At 42.2% G+C, this 21,185-nt stretch overlaps 5 protein-coding genes across 6 annotated transcripts; all 5 read left to right on the top strand.

The window, feature by feature from the left end:
• Positions 1-2,333: 2,333 nt before the first annotated feature.
• LOC145703287 (RING finger protein 32-like) lies at positions 2,334-3,246 on the top strand. Its single transcript, XM_081780625.1, has 2 exons — positions 2,334-2,645; positions 2,688-3,246. The coding sequence occupies exons 1-2, from the start codon at positions 2,560-2,562 to the stop codon at positions 3,214-3,216; spliced, it is 615 nt and encodes a 204-aa protein (XP_081636751.1). The 5' UTR covers positions 2,334-2,559; the 3' UTR covers positions 3,217-3,246.
• Positions 3,245-4,982, top strand: LOC145703286 (G2/mitotic-specific cyclin-B1-like). The gene is made up of 8 exons (XM_081780624.1): positions 3,245-3,403; positions 3,444-3,710; positions 3,753-4,092; positions 4,134-4,193; positions 4,250-4,374; positions 4,417-4,565; positions 4,614-4,731; positions 4,773-4,982. Exons 1-8 carry the CDS (start codon positions 3,284-3,286, stop codon positions 4,866-4,868), a joined length of 1,275 nt encoding a protein of 424 aa, XP_081636750.1. The 5' UTR covers positions 3,245-3,283; the 3' UTR covers positions 4,869-4,982.
• Positions 4,983-9,243: 4,261 nt separating this feature from the next.
• Positions 9,244-13,256, top strand: LOC145703714 (anti-Muellerian hormone type-2 receptor-like). The gene is made up of 9 exons (XM_081781106.1): positions 9,244-9,432; positions 9,478-9,524; positions 9,571-9,611; positions 12,438-12,508; positions 12,557-12,659; positions 12,738-12,793; positions 12,886-12,961; positions 13,062-13,120; positions 13,163-13,256. Exons 1-9 carry the CDS (start codon positions 9,345-9,347, stop codon positions 13,210-13,212), a joined length of 591 nt encoding a protein of 196 aa, XP_081637232.1. The 5' UTR covers positions 9,244-9,344; the 3' UTR covers positions 13,213-13,256.
• A 102-nt stretch (positions 13,257-13,358) lies between these two features.
• LOC145703032 (TGF-beta receptor type-2-like) lies at positions 13,359-19,248 on the top strand. 2 transcript variants are annotated; one of them, XM_081780338.1, is made up of 6 exons: positions 14,205-14,336; positions 14,430-15,032; positions 15,081-15,236; positions 15,538-15,579; positions 18,741-18,836; positions 19,036-19,248. In XM_081780338.1, the coding sequence occupies exons 2-6, from the start codon at positions 14,456-14,458 to the stop codon at positions 19,083-19,085; spliced, it is 921 nt and encodes a 306-aa protein (XP_081636464.1). In that variant the 5' UTR covers positions 14,205-14,336; positions 14,430-14,455; the 3' UTR covers positions 19,086-19,248. The 2 variants fall into 2 exon arrangements, with proteins under 2 accessions (XP_081636466.1, XP_081636464.1); XM_081780340.1 differs by lacking the exons at positions 15,081-15,236; positions 15,538-15,579; positions 18,741-18,836; positions 19,036-19,248 and adding exons at positions 13,359-13,748; positions 13,788-13,898; positions 13,943-14,160 and having other exon boundaries at positions 14,204-14,336; positions 14,430-14,567.
• Positions 19,249-19,273: 25 nt separating this feature from the next.
• On the top strand, positions 19,274-21,138 carry LOC145703038 (cyclin-dependent kinase 2-like). Its single transcript, XM_081780349.1, has 6 exons — positions 19,274-19,401; positions 19,462-19,636; positions 19,685-19,963; positions 20,012-20,161; positions 20,208-20,302; positions 21,034-21,138. Exons 1-6 carry the CDS (start codon positions 19,285-19,287, stop codon positions 21,130-21,132), a joined length of 915 nt encoding a protein of 304 aa, XP_081636475.1. The 5' UTR covers positions 19,274-19,284; the 3' UTR covers positions 21,133-21,138.
• The last annotated feature ends 47 nt before the right edge of the window (positions 21,139-21,185 follow it).

Raw genomic sequence — 21,185 nt, forward strand, 5'->3', positions numbered from 1 at the left:
ACTGTCGACAAATTCACGGAAAAAACGTTTATCTCCTGTACCATGATCGGTGCAACCCTAGCGGGCACTCTATTGCTAGCAACAGGCGGACTGTTTTACCTGATTAAAATAATTCATAGAATTCTGTCAAGACAATGGAAAATCAGGCGGACGTAAAATTCGACTACCAAATTGTAACGAAACACGCTTTAGAATGTCTGCTCCAGGCTGCTCTCTTCCCGCCTTTACCTGCTCATATCATGGCCCAAAGCACATAGCCGACGAAAGGCTTGTGACAGGAGACCTTATCTGCAAAATATGCGGACTTGTCGTAGGAGAAAGATGCCCACCACTCAACCCAGAAAAATCAATGCGAGTGACGGCCATCAAACCAAACGAAAACTTGCCAAAAACTTTCACCCGGAATAACGAAGAAACAGGGGACGAATGCATCATATCAAACGAGGCCCAACTATCCAACCGCGAGAAAAATAGGTTACAAACTGTCCTTCGGGAATGTGAAGACCTCATCGAAGAAGCAGGAGCCCGATTGATATACTCAGGACTCACTAATACAAAACTACGAGCTTACGAACTCATCAAAAAGCTATACCTCAAAGAAAAACAGGGAACAACTTGGTACTTCCACCGCCAAAATCGCGCAGAACCCGTGGCAATAGCGGCGTGCCTCTACCTGGCCAGTAAGCAAGAGAACTGCGACCTGAGCTTGGAAGAAATCTGCCAGGCAACTGGCACCTCTCCCCCTAATCACCCAGAGAATGATTCGCAAATTCGATACCTTCCTCAGAACAGCAAAAATCGACGCACACATTAAAAACAGAATCAAACCTTACATCCAAAGAATAGCAGCTGCGCTTCGATTAACTAATCACCAAGCGAAAGAAATCGAAGCGCATGCCATCCTGATAAGCAAAGAAACCCCATCAGCCACAACCTCAGCAAAAACGCTCGCCGCCGCCAGCACCTACGTATATATCGACCGAATAAACCGACCAAAGTCAGTCAAGGAAATAGCAAGACTTGTGAACGCGGGAACCCGGCGGCTTCAAATCTACATCGCAGAACTCCCTCGAACACTCGGAGGAAGAAGAGAAAGGGAATAGAAGGAAAAGGTGATTACTATATAAACGCGATGGCGCTACAAAACCAACACTAACCAATTACGTAGTTAATCCCGCTCGATCCTGACAAACAACAACTTAAACACCCAGAATATAGTAGCTGCCACCCATTTATGTCTGTACCCATTATTTCGAACTTCAAACAAAATCTTTATGCCTTATGAATAGCGCTCACTCCTTTAAAATAGGCCACTTTCATCCAACATCCGATTTTTAGTATGTCAATCCTTAAAGAAATCCAAACGATCCAAGCCGCGTCAAACCGACGAATTGTAAAAACGCTGCTCCTCCCAAGAATGGTCGGAATCGAAATACCCATTGGAACCATGACCCTTCGTGATGAGCAGCCCGTCCAAGCCATGTACGATTTTATCGATAAAGTCACCGCTTCCGCCATCACCTACCGGTCCATCCCGAACTTAAACTCTGACGCTTTCCTGGACGCCTTTCTGAATCAAATCCCAAGACAAGAAACCGAGCAATGCGTTCTACTTTGGATCGCAAAAACCATCATCGTCGCCCATATGACCTTCCATGAAACCAGAGACCGACTGATCGCATACCTCACGGATGCTTTCCAAACCAAGTATGGTCGACGTCAGATCCCATTTCGACCAATAGCATTGCCAAGAAACGAACTCCAAGACAAACTCCAAGCGATCGAAATCCGCGTTAAAGCGGTCGCTTCTACTATCATCCTCGCCAAACGCGTGGTCAAACCCGGCTTGCCAAAAATGGAGCCAACTCCGGCTAGAAAAGGGACCAGACAACGAATGCGAAAAATCCAACGTAACAGACGAAAGTGGTCGGCATCGAGCACCAAATCCAATGAGGCTTAACCAGTTAAAAATTTACTGTACTTCTTTTCCTGTCTCTCTCTTCCAGATTCCCTAAGGAGGGTAAAGTGTTATGATATAACTTATGTTTATGCAGCTGAGTGCCCAGGTTAGCCTGAGCATCTCGTTCCATCCTGACGATATGCCTCGTGCATAATTGATCAACCAATAAGAACCTGGATGGCTCGGGATGCAGCGTAGGATAGCCTGGGGGCTCAGCGATCAGTATATAAGGAAGACACCTTCCTTCAGATCAGTAACGTTCTCATTTCATACCATGTGCAAGACATGAAATAAAACACAAAATACGTTATACCAAAATATGCGTTAGTTTTTATTGCAAGATTGATACACCATTGCAAGGCAGCGCATAACACCGTGCGTTGCGAACTGCCGGCCACCAACAGGACATTCTGCTCGAGCTTGGTATTGAACTTGGCAGTCGACCAACGCTAGCACAGCGCGCGGGCCTCATAAAATCAAAACCGAAAAAATGGACAGAGAGCGATTGGAAATCCCTCGAAACATCCCTCTTGCAGAAACGCGCCTTTAGAGACATTTGTTCTATCTGCCTCAACCGACATGGGAAGCATCCGATTGCTATGACCACCTGTGCGCATGTTTTTCACCAAAGTTGCTTGAAAGCGACGAGGCAATCGAAAACTTTTCACAAATGTCCGCTTTGTCGGTAATGCCAAATTATACTTTCCAATAATTTATGCAACTTTAGTGAAGAATATAAAGAAAAAGTCACGAAACGCGGTCTCCGAGCGAGCCAGAACTACGCGGCAGCTCAAATCCAAGCTTGTGTTCGATCGTTTATGACGAGGCGACGTCTGGTCAAGAATTTTTCCTCCCGTCCGAACGTCAAAGCTCTCAAGTCCGAGTACGAGTCGTTTATTCTACGGAATTGGTCGAAAGAGGCCATTTCTTCTACTTCGACGATGATTTCCGAAACGGACAAGCTACTTGAAGCGTCTGAAGATGCACTCGCCGCCTCGAGGAGGATCTTTTCGCAGATCAAGCTAGCGCCAGAAAAGGAGAGCGAAGAATTCCAAGCGGCGGCAGAACGCTGTGTTCAAGATCGCTCCTGCTCAGTTTGTCTTTGTCCGTTCAAGGGAAAAACAGTTGCACTTCTTTCTTGCTCGCACGTGATTCACGACACTTGTAGAATTCAGCTCGAGTCTTTTTCGGGCAAAACGTTGTGTCCAGTTTGCAGACAATCGTATTCTTTCAAAGCTTCTGATCTTATGTCCTGATTTTTTTATTCTGATAAAGTTTTATTTTCACAAAATAACTATTTATCATTCATGCTTTCAGAAAAGAATGGAAGCTCGGCGCTTGAATCCTCGAAATCGTTTGGAAGGGGATCTTGTCAGCAAAGGCATCGGCGGAATCGCAAAGCAGAGAACTGCTTTGGGAAATGTACATGGGAACAGCAGACAGGTCGTTTTCTCTCTCTATTCTATCATTACCTGAATTTTAGATCAAAGACGATGCTTCCAAGCCCCATGTTAGAACCACCAGAGCACAGATGCTCCGGTCGAAGATGGTGGTCGACAATCAACGAACGAAGCCATCCCTCAAGTCGCAAAACCAGCCCATCAAAAGAAAGGCTGAGGTGAAAAAGGCGAAAATTGAGGTTCAAGAGAAGATCGAAGAAACAAAGCCACAAGTCCAGGATATGTCTTTCGACTCACCGATGGACGTGTCCATGCAAAGTCTCACGTCGGATGACAGCGTTGACGACAAAGTAATAAAGAAAACAGTTGATTTCTTCTCATTTCGCTTTTAGTTGCAAGCAGCAATTAAAAAGGTAAAAGAACACGACCTTCTCGACGATGCTAATGGTGGTCCGTATGTCGATACGATCTACAGCTACACGAAATTCCTCGAACATGCGTACCCTGTCAAGCCCCGCTTCCTCACTGGACAGAAAGAAATCAGCCACAAAATGCGAACGATCCTTGTCGACTGGATCGTCCAAGTCCACCAGCGATTCAAGCTTCAAAATGAGACCCTTCACTTAACTGTTGCCATTATGGATCGTTACTTGTCAAAGGTTCACGATTTGCCCAGAAAAGAAATGCAGTTGATCGGTCTCACTGCCATGCTTTTAGCGTCAAAATACGAAGGTTAGGACCTCAGTTGACAAACAATTTAAAACTTGTTGTAGAAATCTACATGCCCGATCTTGGAGACTTTGAATTTATCTGCGATAATGCGTACACCAAAGGTTAGCTAACTGTCAGTGTCTTCAGAAGAAATCTTTGATTTTATTCTATTTTCTAGACGATTTCAAAGCTACGGAAATTGAAATGCTCGACGTTCTCCAGTGCAATCTCGCCTTTGGCCTCTCAATTGAGCATCTTAGAAGATATTCGACGGTCCTTACGGATGAGATTGATGGAATTCATGTAAGGGAAGAAATGTTTGTCATTCCATGAAAAATATTCTAGCACTCTCTCGGAAAGTATTTTACCGAGCTTTCTTTGATGGACTACGACTTGTGCACATTCAAGCCCTCGATCATTGGCGCTGGATCGATGAAACTCGCTCTGGAAATTCATGGGAACAAAGAGTGGGATTGCAGGCTCGTTCACTTCAGGTAAGACTTTGCGGATATAAAAGGTCAAATTCAATGAATTTTCTAAAGTGGCTACAAGGCAGAGGACCTTGAATTTTTCATAAACATGCTCTGCAAAACGATCTACATGGTTCACTTCACAAAGTCAAAGTACCAAGCCAGCAGGAAGAAATACTCCAGCGAAAAGGTAACCTTAACTTTTCTCCCTCTATCTCAAATTCCTTCTAGCTCTACGCCGCGGCAACATATCACAAGTTCGAGGAAATGAAAGAAGAAATCTACCGACGCGCAAAACTAGCGAAGGAGCAAATGGACAAGCGCTGATTCCAAATCCCGACACTCTTTTTTTTTTCTTTTCTGTGTTTCAATTTTTTATACCCACGCCACTTTTTACTTTTCTCATTCCCATAAAATAAACAAGTACTAAAAATACAAATTTGATGATCGCAGTATGCTTCCTATATACTGTCAGCATTCCTTTTTGACCGTCTTACCCAACTAGAAGTTTTGAATGAAGTAAAAAAAAGACCGTGCTCGTCAAAGTTCTGTTTATCTTGTGCAGTTAAGTTCCAAAAAAGAGCCTCACAAGAGCCTGAAAATATTGAATTTCCCCTGTTTTTTCCTTTTCTTTATAACTCACGTGATCCATCCTTGCTTCTTACGTTCCAATTAGTTAAACCCGACTAACTGCCCTATCTATTCTTCTCTCCCTCATCTTTCTCTTCCCCGAAACGGAGGCGCATATTGAAACTATATGTTATAATGTATCGGCATATAGTATTACGGGAATCGATTTTGACGAATCGATAGTTAGTTCCTGCCTCCGCTGTCTGAGGTGTCTATAGTTCGACCTTGATTCTAATACTCAAATCGTTTTATTTTTTAACCTGCGAGAAACAAAAAACTGGGAAATCCGAAAATAAACTTTCATCCGAACGAAAAACCAAAGCACCGGCTAGCACCAGCCGCCCACAAGGTGGCGCACTTATGGTGGAATGTTATTTCCAGCACGGAAACAGCACGAAACCAACGAAAAAGCAATGCGCCACCGACGAGGCTTGTCACTTGACTTATATTATTCACATTAATAACGTAGATGCCAATAATTCATATAAAATTAAAGCCAGGGTGGCAAATTGGACAATTTTGCGTTATCCAAAATCATTTTCTTCCAGTACCATTTTAATCATTTTTTCACCCTCGAGACTTAGATGAAAACGAACTCAATCCCTTCCAAGGAAAGCTTAAAATTTTTGCAAGTTGTACTTGATTTTGAATTTGGTAAAGCAGGTTTTGAAAAGCTCCCTAAAGCGGATTGTATTTCGCTAGAAAACCGCCAAGAGTGTACGCAGTATCAGGAGGAGTGTGGTCATTATTATACGCATCGTCGAAACGGCAGCGGCCACGGCTACGACTGGGGATATTATACGATCTACTGCTGCTGCACTTCGCCTCTCTGCAACCACTATACAAATGCGACACTTCGATCATGCTCTGCGGACGAATGCACTTCCACGAATCACACGAAACTCTCCGAAAGTTGCTTTTGCAACGACCCGACGGATAAAATACGATTCGATGATCTTCCACTCCCGTCAGAGCAGATATCACTCGATGCGCTTATCATTCATTATCTTTCTATCCTCATCTTTGTCGTTTTGGTTTGTTGTCTTTCAGCTATCATTATCAAAAAAGGTATATAAGAGGATTGAAGTTGACCTAGATAAAGTAGTTTTTCACTTCGCTTTCTGAGATTTCTGACATCTATCGTTCAGTTTATCGCAAGTGGCGTCATAAACGAACGTCTACCGCATCGAATGAAAGTCTTGAGATCGATGAAAGTAGGCTACAAGCTAATCGCTTCGATATGATGCTCAGACCTTCACACTACGACGCACCGATAACTGGCTCGGCTACTCATTTTAAGACGCAATTTAAAACAAAATTACTGAATAGATTGACGTAAATCAGCTTTATAACCTCCCCTTGATAAAGTTTAAACACAGATGGAATTCTTCGCGTCTCGAGATTAATATTGCCAGATAAGCTGATTAAGATGCTCCAAAAAGGGATAGCCGAGGGCAGAGGAAAAGTTCAAAGACTACAAATATGCTTACGGAGGGCCGAATAGCAAGTCTATGCTTGGAAATGGAAGATATGGAACCGTCCATTTAGGTATGAATACATTAATCGCCGCCATTTGAATCTGAAAGTTTGAACTTCAATCGACCAAACTGTGACCCAGAAGTGGTAGATTAATGCACTAAATCTACCACCTCTGTGTCTACTTTTTTTTCTACATGGGTTGAACTCGAATCACTCGAAATTCTCGCGGGAAAAGTTCAACCATAAACCGGAGCTGGAAAGTTTTGCCCGCGGAATAATCAGACATCCGGCTGCGACTATAGATCGTGTCTTCTTGTCCTCGGGAAGGCAATTGCAGAGCTCAACCTTTTCGAAACAACCCCTGTAGAAAAAGCAAGCTTGGCAAATGGACACAACTTTTATTGAGTAGAATGTGCCATCGATCACAGATTTCTCTATTTATGTAAAGGAAAAGTTTTTGAAAACACTAATATCAAAAATATCATAGGATGTTTAGATAAACAATTTTCAATAGTTCGTATCTGAGTGTCTCTCAATTAATTTTTGTTCTGTTAGAAAATCTCATCCTTCCCAAAAACATTGTTTTCGATTAACTACGTTTCTGCGTCTGGATCTCAGAGAGAGAATGATGCGGAGTAGCGCGACTAATAGACGCCGACTACTATAGCCCGTGTCCTCTTGTCCCCAGGATATGGCTTCCACAGTTCGCCAATTCTATTGAATTACCCGTAGAACTTCTACGGTAGAAGTAAAAGGCTGGTCCAATAGAGGACAAGATGAATTTCCCGTTTTTGGAGATGTCAGGAATAATATCCGTGGAACATTCCATCTCGCACCGTTCGCAGAACTAACTTAAGACGTGGGAATTTTCGCGAGATTGACGACCGCAAAGATTCCACAAGCATAATTAAACAGCCGAAACGACCCATAGACCTTGTCTTCTAATCCCTGCGGCACAAAACCTAAGTTGCTACTCGCCAAAACTTCTTCCTGGACTTCAAAGTCTCGCCACTGCGGGATAGCAAATTCGATGGCATTAATTTTGTGTCGTTTCCTCTAAGAACAAACGTTTGTAAGGTGCGGTTTTTATTCGAATGGTAGTGATTTTCTAGGAAACCTCAAATGGACAAGGTTAAATGAGCCTAGGTGATCTGCTCCTCAATCGCTTATTGACAATAAGCGATCGACTTTTTTGTAACCAGATGCACTTTGAGATTTTCCTAAAGGGAATATTATCCGTCGTACTTTTGGCAACACTTAGGGAAACAGGAATCCAGGGTTTGGAAAGTCTGAGCATAGTATGCTCAGCCGTGATTTGAGCTCTCCGTGCTCAGCCGTGCCCATGCTCGTCCAAAATTTGTGACTTTTCAAACCCTGCAGGAATCTCTTAACCCCTGCCCGCATATCGACCTACGCGTAGGTCGGGCCTTTTGAGGGTCTTTCAGTCGTGATAAAATTTTCGAAAGGACTTGAATGGAAAGATAAAAGGCTGAGCTATCTTCTGGACATTATCAAATTTCAAATATCCAGTGTCAAACGTGAACAAATGTCGTTTTTCCATAAGTAAAATTGGGATTAAAAGACCTACGCGTAGGTCAATATGCGGGCAGGGGTTAAGAAAATATTTTGAAGCTTTCTTGCAGAAGTTTTGAAACCGTGCCGATCCGACCATTACCATTTTATAGACATAAATTGAACGATAACTTATTAACTTCAATAGTTGAAAAGTCAAGTGGCGAGTTGTATGCGATGAAGATCTTCATGTTCCAGGGTCAACAACGTAATCCTGATGATCCGATGATCCGTGCAATGTGGCAAAAAGAATATCAACATCTGAATAAGTGCACGCATCCCAACATTGTCCGGCGAGAAGGCGCTGGACGGTTTAAATATGGCTTTGGGATCTTAACTTAAAACAAGCAGCTTTTTTATGCTCATTTTTTACAGGTTTGATTTTGCTGAAATTGCCTGCGCGTTGTTTTTGAACCGGTAAATAACCAGTGCTTTTTGAACTCTTCTGACTTGAATTCTGCGACTTCTAATTCTAGCATAAAATTTGGTTAGGTAAAAGTGACTTAATTCTCAAGTTAAAATCCTTGACAGTGCGTTAAATTGTTTCGCGATCGTCCTCGAATACTGCAAGCTTGGAAGTCTATCTTCTTGGTTGAACGAGTGTGCTAGAGAGCAGCGCGCCGTTCCCCTTTATTCCGCCGTTAAAATCGCCAAAGATATTGCATCAGTTACGGGATATATTCACGATCGGACTCTGAGAGTCCGATAAACCTAGACCAAGTCACGCTTTTTAAGAGAAAATATCAACGCTGCTAAAAATGACCAAAGGTGTTCCCTCTGGTGTGAATAATTAGTCCGAACTATGGCTGCCCGAACTTCTAAAAAAGACGCACTATAAATGCCATGGCATTGCAATTTGCCATTGACACCTTAAAGTTTTAAAGGCTTAAACCGTGTCTTCACTTTCAAATTCAGTCAAAAAGAGAAAGTATATCAATAAAAAGCTCTGGAATTTCTGCATGAGCCGAGTCGAGAATCTGGACTTTATGTTCGGATTCCTGTTGCTCACAGCTAGGGTGATCAAAAGTGAGTATATTTATAAAGTCCAATATATAATCTGAAACTGCTTTGATCCAAATTTACCAACTTTTCGTGTTTCTCGTATAAAATTGCCCACCCGTAATGATCAGAGACGTCAAATCAACTAATATACTTCTACGAAGCAATACTCACGCACTCTTGTCAGACTTTGGTCTTGCAATAAGTCTCGGTAATCTATTAACTGCGGTGCAAACATGTTTCATACGGAATTAAGAGTCGCTTGTGGGCACGGCGGAGAAAGTTGACAAAGAAAATACACAGGTTCGTCCTCCCTCCTTTCTGATAAGAAAGACTATTTTGATTTTAGCCGGACATTGACTACTACAGGATCAAGCAATGTGGAACTCCAAGGAATGTGGTTAGAAAGAAGGACAGAATCTGACGGTTTATTTCAAACAAAATTCAAGGGGAATATTATTAGTGACAACTTTTTTAAACCTTGGTTTGTGAGCTGACATCAATTTGCGAATGTCATTAAATTCTCGCCATAAATCAGGCGGCAATTATTTTTCGTTAAGCGACCGTAAAAATTAACAGGCATCAAAATTCACGTCAAATTCAAGTCTGACGATTCGCTTTTTCAAAGTCAAGTTCGTTCACTTTTCTCTCTTAAAAGGTCTCCCAGTTAAAACATCTTGCGGCATTCTTACAATACCGGTTAATTGGATTTCGCGGGTCAAGTCGATAATTTGAAGAAACGATATAAAACTGTGAAAAGCGTTAGCATTGGACGGAAAAAATCCAAATTTAAAAATCTTTTTTGGAATTTCATTTTTATTGTTTCCATCAAATTCTCCATATTCGAAAACCTAGAAAAAAATTATTTGTTTAGACAGGAGGCCTTCTAAATATTTTTAATATTCATCTAAAAGTGCAAAAATGCCCTTCAGGAAAAGCTTCTTTTGAAAGGGTTCCGGTAATTTTCTTTTGATTTCTTTCCTCGACCATCTAGAGACAGGTCTCGGACAGTTCGGTTAGCAAAAAAATAAATAATACTTATTGTCTTCATGCTCAAAATATGCATTAAATAACGTGTTAATGACCAAAAACACCGAAAACGTGAAAAAACGCTGAACGATCAATGATCGTCATTCTATTTAGCGAAAAAGTCGAATAAGTCAAAGGCAAGATATTTCAAAATAATTGCCTATCGAAATATATAAATGTATATTATTCATTAAGAGCTATTTTGTCAATTCACAGAGATGCGACTATTTGGCTATTTTTCAATCAACTTAATAATCTCAGAGGCTACGAAACGCAAAACGACCAATTTTTAACGACATTGTTATTTTTGAATGCTTAAAAATAACCATTCATTGTACGGATAGTCGAAATCTTGGGGCCTCAATCTCATTTTCTCAAACTTGTTCAAATACAGTCACTTATCATGTCTGCAAAATTTCATGCGATTTGAAACGCAGCGCGACCATTTTTAGTATAATTTATTATAAAGCTTTAAATAGCTCTAGAATCTGAGTTTTCGGGCCTCCAAGCTGATTGCTCTTGACCAAACTTTGGTATATGTAAACTACATTTATGCAAAATTTCATAAAATTTGAGACGCAGCGCGACCCTTTTTGTCCAAATTATATCGAAATTCTATAAAAATAGCAATTTATTAGTTGGTTTTGGCTCTAGAATCCAAGTTTCGAGAGCCTCCAACCTAATTCTTCTCAAGCAGGGTAAGAAGACTATATTCTATCTGACTGCCTAATTTCAATCAAATCGAGACGCAGCGCGACCATTTTTTACGAAAAATGATAATAATAACCACTTATTAGTAAGTTTTGGATCAAGAATCCAAGTTCCAATGGCCTCCAGCCCAATTTTTCTCATGCGAGTTTCAGCGGGTGCTTTTTATCAACCTACCAAAAATCAATCGATTTGAAGCGCAGCGCGGTCATTTTAAGACAATTTATTACTAATAAGTGGTTATTATTATCATTTTTCGTAAAAATGGTCGCGCTGCGTCTCGATTTGATTGAAATTAGGCAGTCAGATAGAATATAGTCTTCTTACCCTGCTTGAGAAGAATTAGGTTGGAGGCTCTCGAAACTTGGATTCTAGAGCCAAAACCAACTAATAAATTGCTATTTTTATAGAATTTCGATATAATTTGGACAAAAAGGTCGCGCTGCGTCTCAAATTTTATGAAATTTTGCATAAATGTAGTTTACATATACCAAAGTTTGGTCAAGAGCAATCAGCTTGGAGGCCCGAAAACTCAGATTCTAGAGCTATTTAAAGCTTTATAATAAATTATACTAAAAATGGTCGCGCTGCGTTTCAAATCGCATGAAATTTTGCAGACATGATAAGTGACTGTATTTGAACAAGTTTGAGAAAATGAGATTGAGGCCCCAAGATTTCGACTATCCGTACAATGAATGGTTATTTTTAAGCATTCAAAAATAACAATGTCGTTAAAAAATTGGTCGTTTTGCGTTTCGTAGCCTCTGAGATTATTAAGTTGATTGAAAAATAGCCAAATAGTCGCATCTCTGTGAATTGACAAAATAGCTCTTAATGAATAATATACATTTATATATTTCGATAGGCAATTATTTTGAAATATCTTGCCTTTGACTTATTCGACTTTTTCGCTAAATAGAATGACGATCATTGATCGTTCAGCGTTTTTTCACGTTTTTCGGTGTTTTTGGTCATTAACACGTTATTTAATGCATATTTTGAGCATGAAGACAATAAGTATTATTTATTTTTTTTGCTAACCGAACTGTCCGAGACCTGTCTCTAGATGGTCGAGGAAAGAAATCAAAAGAAAAATTACCGGAACCCTTTCAAAAGAAGCTTTTCCTGAAGGGCATTTTTGCACTTTTAGATGAATATTAAAAAATATTTAGAAGGCCTCCTGTCTAAACAAATAATTTTTTTCTAGGTTTTCGAATATGGAGAATTTGATGGAAACAATAAAAATGAAATTCCAAAAAAGATTTTTAAATTTGGATTTTTCCGTCCATTTCTCTTGCCATTTTATCTCGGGATCTTATGGTCGGCCGAGCCCGCAAAACCTGGAAACCTAAACGTGAAAAATCTTTGACATATTCATTTTTAAAAAGCTGAGACTCTTTGGCCCCAACCTTTTACCACAGTTCGGCTGGACCTAAACTTGAACGCGTCTTCTTGTCGCAGATTTTCTAATCGTATCCAAAGATACCTTGCCCCTGAACTTTTAGAAGGACCGATGGATGTTTACAACTTCGCCAATGCATTTCGCCAAGGCAAGCGATTTTAATCGAACTCAAATATCGCTAATTTCGTTAATTCAGCTGATGTTTATTCCATGGCGCTGGTTCACTGGGAGCTCTTTAGAATGGTCAAAGAGCTAAATAGTGATTATCACTTTACTCATGAGCTGCCATATCAAAAGAACTAGGAAAGAGGGAGAGAATGGATCCTTTTTTAATTTCATTCAATCATCTGTCAAGTTGACTTTAATATTTATTCTACGAAAGCTGGCTGTCGAGCAACAGTAGCAAGTTTACAGAGAATCGTCTCAGACGCAGGTAAGCTAGAAACAACAAGAATCTATTTGGCTTTAGTGAATAATTCTAGCGATTCTTGAATAGGCCCTCGCGATAATTCTTCATCTTTTCAGGTCTGCGGCCGATCATCCCCTCGTCGTTCGAAGACTCGCCCTTCGGCCTCGTTCTTCAGCGAATATTTACAGAAGGGTGATTTTGTTAGCATAACAAACTGACAGGCGAATTAATTTTGTCCGTCTCTTTAATTTGAACATTTGCATTTTTATTATTCACCCGCGCTATTAGAAAGTTGGGAGTATGATCCCGCCGCTAGAATCACATCAGCCACAGTTCACATGAGACTTGAAGGTAAAAACGACCCAGAAACAAACGATAATGTTCCTTTTCCAGAGCTGCTAGAGAATTCGCCAGCGCAACGAATCGCCACAGAAAAATTGTGATTGACTTCAGTTCAGATTCTTATTTTATTTTTCAATCATAAACTTTACTATTTACTTTTATTATGACTTAAGTGACATAATTTGTGTCACATAAAAGACACGAGTTGATTGATATGTTAATCTAACAAGCGGCAATTTTTAGACTTTATGAGGTCGAGATCGATATCAGAAAGAGAGTATCAGATATGACAGAGACGGCGAATCCACCCGACGAAGGTCTCCTCTGCTACAACAAGGATTCGAGAAAGGATGAAGAGCCGTACTTGCAGAAATGCGAAACGGGAGGCTGCATGCTCACTTATTCTTTCAACCGGAGTTATTACAATGAGAATGGAACGCCTGATAGTCACCTCGACGGACACGACGAAGGAAAGAGAAAAGATCTGACAGTTCTTTCTGCGCAGTGCATCATCGCCAAATATTACACAGAGTGCATTAATTCGACCGACAGCTGCGAGCATTTTTGGTCGATTCCACAAGCGGACGATATCTACCATTTGCACTGCTGCTGTACTGGAAGTCGCTGTAATCACATTGTAAGAAGAAATAGTAAAAACTTATTGAATGTCTTTTAGAGCAAAACTTCTTTATCAAGATGCAGTGCTGATGACTGTGAAACTGAAACTGGGCGAAGGAATAGCTGTTTTTGCCCAACTGAGCCTCCTTCTACGATTGAAACAACTACTGTAAGATCATTCGTTATTCACGAGAATCTACCGATTATTTTCAGCTCGGACCAACTTCTGATGAAATTATCGTCAAGTGCATCATTATTGGCTTTTTGTTCTTCAGCTCGATTGGACTCTACTTTTTATACACCTCGATTCGAAAGGCCCGCGCCGGGCTGGAAAGAAATAGCCACTCTCTTCGGAACCTGAGAGAATACTCGAACGCCGGCCATGCAAATATCCAAAGTGTGGCGAGAGCTGATGTAGAATCGGATCTTAGGCAAGTTTTTATTGAAAAATTGATGTAAGAGAAACTTTTCTAGGCCTTTGATAGAAATTCCAGAGACAGTAGAAGAAAGAATGGATGAAAAGTTCAAAATTTTAAATATTGCTCCGATGGACCAAACGAAGATTCGCTTCTTGGAGAGGGCCGTTATGGCGCCGTTCATAAAGTTCAGGATAGGCTTTGAATGAATTTTGATCAACAATCATCGCATTATACAAATTATAGAAATTTCACACAGAAGAATGTGACATTAAACCCTTCAAAGAATCAGCGTGGAGAGATTTACGCGATGAAGATTTTCAGACACAAGGGACAGCCGAGCGAAGCAACCAGCCCAACAGTTCAGCTCATGTGGCGCAAAGAATTCGAGCACTTGAATCTCTGCGCGGATGAGAATATCGTCAAGCGCGAGGGCGCTGGCCGCTTCAAATATCATGGCACGCTTAACTATGCGATTCTACTGGAGTACTGCCCGATGGGAAGTTTAAGCTCGTATTTGGACAAGGTTCAGAGTGAAAATATCCAGATCCCATTAGCGAACGCGTTGAAACTCGCGCAGGACATTGCCAGTGGCATGGAATTTCTCCACGAAGCGGACTCCCCATCCGGCGGGCCAATTCGCGTTCCCGTTGCGCACCGAGACATCAAATCGTCGAATATTCTCCTCAAAGCGCCTGATCACGCGGTTATTTCCGACTTCGGCCTTGCCATTGCCCTACGCGCACCAACTGCCAATCAACCTGCTGGACAGAATTCTATCGATATGGATGTCAACCGAACGAAGCAATGCGGCACGCCGCGCTATTTATCGCCTGAACTACTCGAAGGCCAAATCGGTGTCCATTTTGCCGATGCATTTAGACAAGGTGAAGTCGATTTTGCCGCGTTTTGAATGAAATTAATCGAATCTTTAGCGGATGTCTATTCTATGAGCATCGTTCAATGGGAACTCTTCCGCATGGTGCAGGCCTTGAACTATGACTTTGATGGAATCCACGAACTGCCATTTGCCAGGGAACTGAACGGTAGAAAAGCTACGATTGAATCCCTTCAGCATATAGTTACAAAAGGTAAGTTTAAATATCACGCCCTGTTCATGCTTTCTCGGTCAACCCGAGGCTTCCGGATTGTGTGTCGCAATTTGGAAACCTAAACCGAATTCGATCCGCTTTGTGGAACAGCCACGAAGGAGCCAACAAGACAGTTGGTCCCCCAAAACCGGAAGCGTTTATGAATTAACCTTTTGTTGCGTTTTACACCGTGTCTTCGATTTTGAACGTTCAGCAGATTTTCAGGCAACTTTCGTTTGTCACGGTTTCTACCGCTTTTTCACGGCTATTATAGTTTGCTTCAAATTACATATTTTTTCAGGAATACGACCTCAGATACCAGAATCATTTGAGAAAGATCGCCTCTATGGTTAGGGTGAATTTACAAAAATCAACTTTTAATCTAGGGGTCGTACGGCTTTCAAATTTTGTATGGAATTTCCCCATCCATATGAATCTCATATCGAAGAGATTTTTTAAATATGTCACGTGATTTTCTTCCAGCGCCCTCCGAAGTGGACGAAAAACTAAACTTTTGAGCGCCTCAAGTTACGAGAACGTGAGTAGGCTCATTCGAAGCGCCTTAAAAACTGATCATTTTGAGATAAAAATTTAGTGAAGCTCATTCAGATCGATCAGGAATGACCTGGAGGACCTTTTCTAAAGCCGGTGGAAGAAAATAAATTGGTGGAAGACAAATAATTCTTACAATCGTAATTTGAACATTAAAAGGGTTGGTCCAAAGCTTCCCGAAAAATATAATAAATAAAAATTTGAAGGGTGTAGCCTCCATAAAACCCATTTTTTCCAAATTTTCGGATTTTTGGCTCCGGAGCCCCAATTTTCAGTTTTTTTCAATTTTTATTAAGGGTTCATTAAATTCGAAGTAAATTCTCGGTAGAGAAATATTTTTATAAATTATCGATAAAAACCTTAACAAGACTTTAAACATGAACAATATAAATTTTTACATCGAATGGAGGTGGGAGGGGTTGGGGACGAAACTGAGAGTGATCAACTCAGGTTTCCCAGCCTTTGTCAAGCCCCTTAAATTAGAAAATCAAGGAACGGGGCTGAGACGGCCCGAAGGGCCGTCAAGCCCCTTAAATTAGAAAATCAAGGAACGGGGCTGAGACGGCCCGAAGGGCCGTCAAGCCCTTAAATTAGAAAATCAAGGAACGGGGCTGAGACGGCCCGAAGGGCCGTCAAGCCCTTAAATTAGAAAATCAAGGAACGGGGCTGAGACGGCCCGAAGGGCCGTCAAGCCCTTAAATTAGAAAATCAAGGAACGGGGCTGAGACGGCCCGAAGGGCCGTCAAGCCCCTTAAATTAGAAAATCAAGGAACGGGGCTGAGACGGCCCGAAGGGCCGTCAAGCCCTTAAATTAGAAAATCAAGGAACGGGGCTGAGACGGCCCGAAGGGCCGTCAAGCCCCTTAAATTAGAAAATCAAGGAACGGGGCTGAGACGGCCCGAAGGGCCGTCAAGCCCTTAAATTAGAAAATCAAGGAACGGGGCTGAGACGGCCCGAAGGGCCGTCAAGCCCTTAAATTAGAAAATCAAGGAACGGGGCTGAGACGGCCCGAAGGGCCGTCAAGCCCTTAAATTAGAAAATCAAGGAACGGGGCTGAGACGGCCCGAAGGGCCGTCAAGCCCTTAAATTAGAAAATCAAGGAACGGGGCTGAGACGGCCCGAAGGGCCGTCAAGCCCTTAAATTAGAAAATCAAGGAACGGGGCTGAGACGGCCCGAAGGGCCGTCAAGCCCCTTAAATTAGAAAATCAAGGAACGGGGCTGAGACGGCCCGAAGGGCCGTCAAGCCCCTTAAATTAGAAAATCAAGGAACGGGGCTGAGACGGCCCGAAGGGCCGTCAAGCCCCTTAAATTAGAAAATCAAGGAACGGGGCTGAGACGGCCCGAAGGGCCGTCAAGCCCCTTAAATTAGAAAATCAAGGAACGGGGCTGAGACGGCCCGAAGGGCCGTCAAGCCCCTTAAATTAGAAAATCAAGGAACGGGGCTGAGACGGCCCGAAGGGCCGTCAAGCCCCTTAAATTAGAAAATCAAGGAACGGGGCTGAGACGGCCCGAAGGGCCGTCAAGCCCCTTAAATTAGAAAATCAAGGAACGGGGCTGAGACGGCCCGAAGGGCCGTCAAGCCCCTTAAATTAGAAAATCAAGGAACGGGGCTGAGACGGCCCGAAGGGCCGTCAAGCCCCTTAAATTAGAAAATCAAGGAACGGGGCTGAGACGGCCCGAAGGGCCGTCAAGCCCCTTAAATTAGAAAATCAAGGAACGGGGCTGAGACGGCCCGAAGGGCCGTCAAGCCCCTTAAATTAGAAAATCAAGGAACGGGGCTGAGACGGCCCGAAGGGCCGTCAAGCCCCTTAAATTAGAAAATCAAGGAACGGGGCTGAGACGGCCCGAAGGGCCGTCAAGCCCCTTAAATTAGAAAATCAAGGAACGGGGCTGAGACGGCCCGAAGGGCCGTCAAGCCCTTAAATTAGAAAATCAAGGAACGGGGCTGAGACGGCCCGAAGGGCCGTCAAGCCCTTAAATTAGAAAATCAAGGAACGGGGCTGAGACGGCCCGAAGGGCCGTCAAGCCCCTTAAATTAGAAAATCAAGGAACGGGGCTGAGACGGCCCGAAGGGCCGTCAAGCCCTTAAATTAGAAAATCAAGGAACGGGGCTGAGACGGCCCGAAGGGCCGTCAAGCCCCTTAAATTAGAAAATCAAGGAACGGGGCTGAGACGGCCCGAAGGGCCGTCAAGCCCCTTAAATTAGAAAATCAAGGAACGGGGCTGAGACGGCCCGAAGGGCCGTCAAGCCCCTTAAATTAGAAAATCAAGGAACGAGGCTGAGACGGCCCGAAGGGCCGTCAAGCCCCTTAAATTAGAAAATCAAGGAACGGGGCTGAGACGGCCCGAAGGGCCGTCAAGCCCCTTAAATTAGAAAATCAAGGAACGGGGCTGAGACGGCCCGAAGGGCCGTCAAGCCCCTTAAATTAGAATATCAAGGAACGGGGCTGAGACGGAGAGAGTCTCGAACAAATTGAGACCTCCTTATCAGAAAATGACCTGTATCACGTGATCACGTGGTCAGACCAAAAAATTTTCAATTAGAATTTTTTTAGTTGGGTCCAAATACCTATTGTCCCAAAATTTCAGCCCACTAACATTGAATGTTCTAGTGGAGGACTTATTTTCACTTTGTTACTATGTTACATAACAGTGTTATGTAACACTTGAATGCCGATTGTGAGTCATCGGTGAGAGCTTCACTAAATTTTTTTTTTGAATTTTGATCAGAAGTCGACGGCGCATCGATTCCGACCAAAAAGAGCACTCAGACTTGAGGCGCTCAAAAGATAGTCCTTTATGGGGCCGAAAAGGGTTGAAAAACGAAAAAATTTTTTTTCAAAACAAAAAAAAAATTTTGTTAAGAAGTCGGGTATGATCTTTCACCATGCCGAGTTTCAACAAGATAGGATCTATAGGGAAAAAGTTGATTTTTTTGTAAATTCACCCTATCTATGGTGCTACCATTAAGAACATTCTTATACAAAGCTGGGATGGTGATCCATGTGCCCGAATCAATGCAGCTACTGTTAGCAAGCGGTTACAAGGTAAGCAACTATCTAGGCTCGACAACATGTGTAGAAAACTTGTGTCAGGGTCTTCAATCGCGTAGCGGCTTCGCTAGAATTCGAAATCGTTTGAAATTATTTTTTTGCGAAGCCGCTCTCGTTGAAGATGTTTGGGATGTTGACTCAGATTTTCTACACAGTCGACTTTATCCGAATCTCTGTTTATTCAATCGTTCAGATCTTATCAATCAACACGCTAAAACGAATCCGAAACCTCAAGATTGCTGAAACTCAAAAACTTCTATCAACAAAATTTGCCAGAAACAATCTTTCTTATCGAAGATCTCTCCACTTATCAACATAAACACTTTTACTTCTGTAATTAGGTTGCCTTCTTGATTCTCTTTTTCTTCAAAGACCTACCTTGAAATAAAAGCCCATGATAAACAGACAGCATAAAAACCGGCGTTGCTTTAGAAAGAAGGAGATGACAGATGGGAATGATGACGAGGGTTACCAGAAAATTGATAAAATTGGAGAAGGAACGTATGGGGTCGTGTACAAGGCGAAAAACAGAGCCACGGGAAGGCTAGTCGCGCTGAAGGTAAATTCCAAAACTTTTCGCTGCTTCATAGATGATAATTATCGGCTAACACTAAGCTAGAAAATCAGACTGGAGACAGAGTCCGAAGGCGTTCCGTCGACAGCGATTCGTGAAATTTCCCTTCTGAAGGAACTCGACCATCCGAATGTTGTTTCGCTTATTGATGTGATTCACACGAATAAAAAGCTCTATCTCGTCTTTGAATATATCGACATGGACTTGCGAAAATTCATGGGTGAAATACAAGCGGATTTTTCAAAGATTCAAACTTTTTAGTAAACAGACTCGCTGGGAAATGACTCGATGCCTCTCCCTCTCGTCAAATCCTACATTTGGCAGCTTTTGCAAGGAGTTGCGTTTTGCCACGCGCACAGAGTGCTCCATCGGGATCTAAAACCCCAAAATCTTCTTGTCGATCGAAACGGAGCAATAAAATTGGCTGATTTTGGCCTGGCTCGAGCGTTCGGTGTTCCTGTCAGAATTTACACGCATGAAGTTGTGACGCTTTATTACAGACCGCCGGAGATTCTTCTCGGAGCCAAGTACTACTCCACCGCAATCGGTAAAATTGATAGAAAAGCAATGAATGACTGATTGTTTTGTTTTCCAGACGTCTGGTCGCTGGGTTGTATATTTGCTGAAATGCTGACAAAAAAGCCACTCCTTCCTGGCGACTCAGAAATCGACCAGTTGTACAAAATCTTTCAATTCCTCGGAACTCCCAACGAAGAGCTCTGGCCCGGTCTTTCTGCGCTTCCTGGTACATATCTTTTATCATGTTTACGACGCTCAACAGTCTGTTTTAGAGTATCAGCCTGTCTTCCCCGTCTGGAAGCGCAAAAACATCGGACATGAGATCGGCCTGCCCAATAATAGTGATGCAGTTATTCTTATAGAAAAGGTTAGAGAAATAAGGAGAAATACAATATTCCTACAGACTGTAGGCTACAGTAAAAACCCAAACTTCAGCACCTGAAATTCCAATTGGAATGCGACTATATTTTTTCGGGAATCCTTATATTTTCTCATAAAAATTGCAGAAATTCTGCAAAATTGCCCAAAAGTCTACCGCTTTTGACACAATTTTTGGTCTGAAAAGCGGCTGGATCTCGGTCTTCCCTGTAATGCGTTAGAGTCTTTGAATCCTTCCGCTTTGCGGGACAGCTTTGTATAAGCAACTTGGAAGATCCACGCAAGGCCGGAAGCGTTCTTGAATTAACCTTTAGTTGAGTTTTACACCGTGTCTTCGATTTTGAACGTTCAGCAAATCGTTCTACCCGGAACTTCGGAGCCATAACAATCTGACGAAGGCCGGCTTTTTTTTCTTCAAACATCGGAAATCAAATAGTCCCGCTTTTTAAGTTATCATAATGGTGAAGTCATTTTTAACAGAAAAGGCGTGAGAGAAGATTATTTCCGGAATATTCTTCCTTCTTGCGCAACATTTGAAAAAATCTTCATTTTTTTTCCGAGTTTCGAGTCAAAACTTTCGACCAATTGAAAAATATCATCATCGACTCACTCGATAGATCTGAGCCGAAAAAGAGCGAGTTTTTCTCCTTTGAAAGTGGCATTGACCGAGAATCGATCCAGAATAAAGAAACTATTAATAATAAGACATGAATTTTTAAGATGCTGATTTACGAGCCCTCTCGGCGAATACCAGCCAAGACAGCCTTGCAGTCGAAATTCTTCGACGACCGAACACAGGTCCTGCCTAACTTCAAGTGAATTCCCTTCATACCGACAGAAATCAACAACTACTGCCTACAGTTTTCTTCTGC

This window comes from Oikopleura dioica, chromosome PAR (assembly GCF_907165135.1).
Source record: "Oikopleura dioica chromosome PAR, OKI2018_I68_1.0, whole genome shotgun sequence".
Taxonomy (NCBI): domain Eukaryota; kingdom Metazoa; phylum Chordata; class Appendicularia; order Copelata; family Oikopleuridae; genus Oikopleura; species Oikopleura dioica.

Excerpts from the sequence above, each read along its gene's own strand:
- LOC145703286 (XM_081780624.1), top strand. The coding sequence starts at position 3,284 with ATGGAAGCTCGGCGCTTGAATCCTCGAAATCGTTTGGAAGGGGATCTT. Across the intron at positions 4,093-4,133 it reads TTTAGCGTCAAAATACGAAG|AAATCTACATGCCCGATCTT; the intron begins GTTAGGACCTCA and ends AACTTGTTGTAG. Across the intron at positions 4,375-4,416 it reads ATGAGATTGATGGAATTCAT|CACTCTCTCGGAAAGTATTT; the intron begins GTAAGGGAAGAA and ends AAAATATTCTAG.
- LOC145703038 (XM_081780349.1), top strand. The coding sequence starts at position 19,285 with ATGACAGATGGGAATGATGACGAGGGTTACCAGAAAATTGATAAAATT. Across the intron at positions 19,402-19,461 it reads GAAGGCTAGTCGCGCTGAAG|AAAATCAGACTGGAGACAGA; the intron begins GTAAATTCCAAA and ends ACACTAAGCTAG. Across the intron at positions 19,964-20,011 it reads GTACTACTCCACCGCAATCG|ACGTCTGGTCGCTGGGTTGT; the intron begins GTAAAATTGATA and ends TTTGTTTTCCAG.
- LOC145703032 (XM_081780338.1), top strand. The coding sequence starts at position 14,456 with ATGAAGATTTTCAGACACAAGGGACAGCCGAGCGAAGCAACCAGCCCA. Across the intron at positions 15,033-15,080 it reads TGCCGATGCATTTAGACAAG|CGGATGTCTATTCTATGAGC; the intron begins GTGAAGTCGATT and ends TCGAATCTTTAG. Across the intron at positions 15,237-15,537 it reads TCAGCATATAGTTACAAAAG|GAATACGACCTCAGATACCA; the intron begins GTAAGTTTAAAT and ends ATATTTTTTCAG.
- LOC145703714 (XM_081781106.1), top strand. The coding sequence starts at position 9,345 with ATGATCAGAGACGTCAAATCAACTAATATACTTCTACGAAGCAATACT. Across the intron at positions 9,525-9,570 it reads TTGACAAAGAAAATACACAG|CCGGACATTGACTACTACAG; the intron begins GTTCGTCCTCCC and ends TTTTGATTTTAG. Across the intron at positions 12,962-13,061 it reads CAGCGAATATTTACAGAAGG|TTGGGAGTATGATCCCGCCG; the intron begins GTGATTTTGTTA and ends GCTATTAGAAAG.
- LOC145703287 (XM_081780625.1), top strand. The coding sequence starts at position 2,560 with ATGACCACCTGTGCGCATGTTTTTCACCAAAGTTGCTTGAAAGCGACG. Across the intron at positions 2,646-2,687 it reads CACAAATGTCCGCTTTGTCG|TGAAGAATATAAAGAAAAAG; the intron begins GTAATGCCAAAT and ends ATGCAACTTTAG.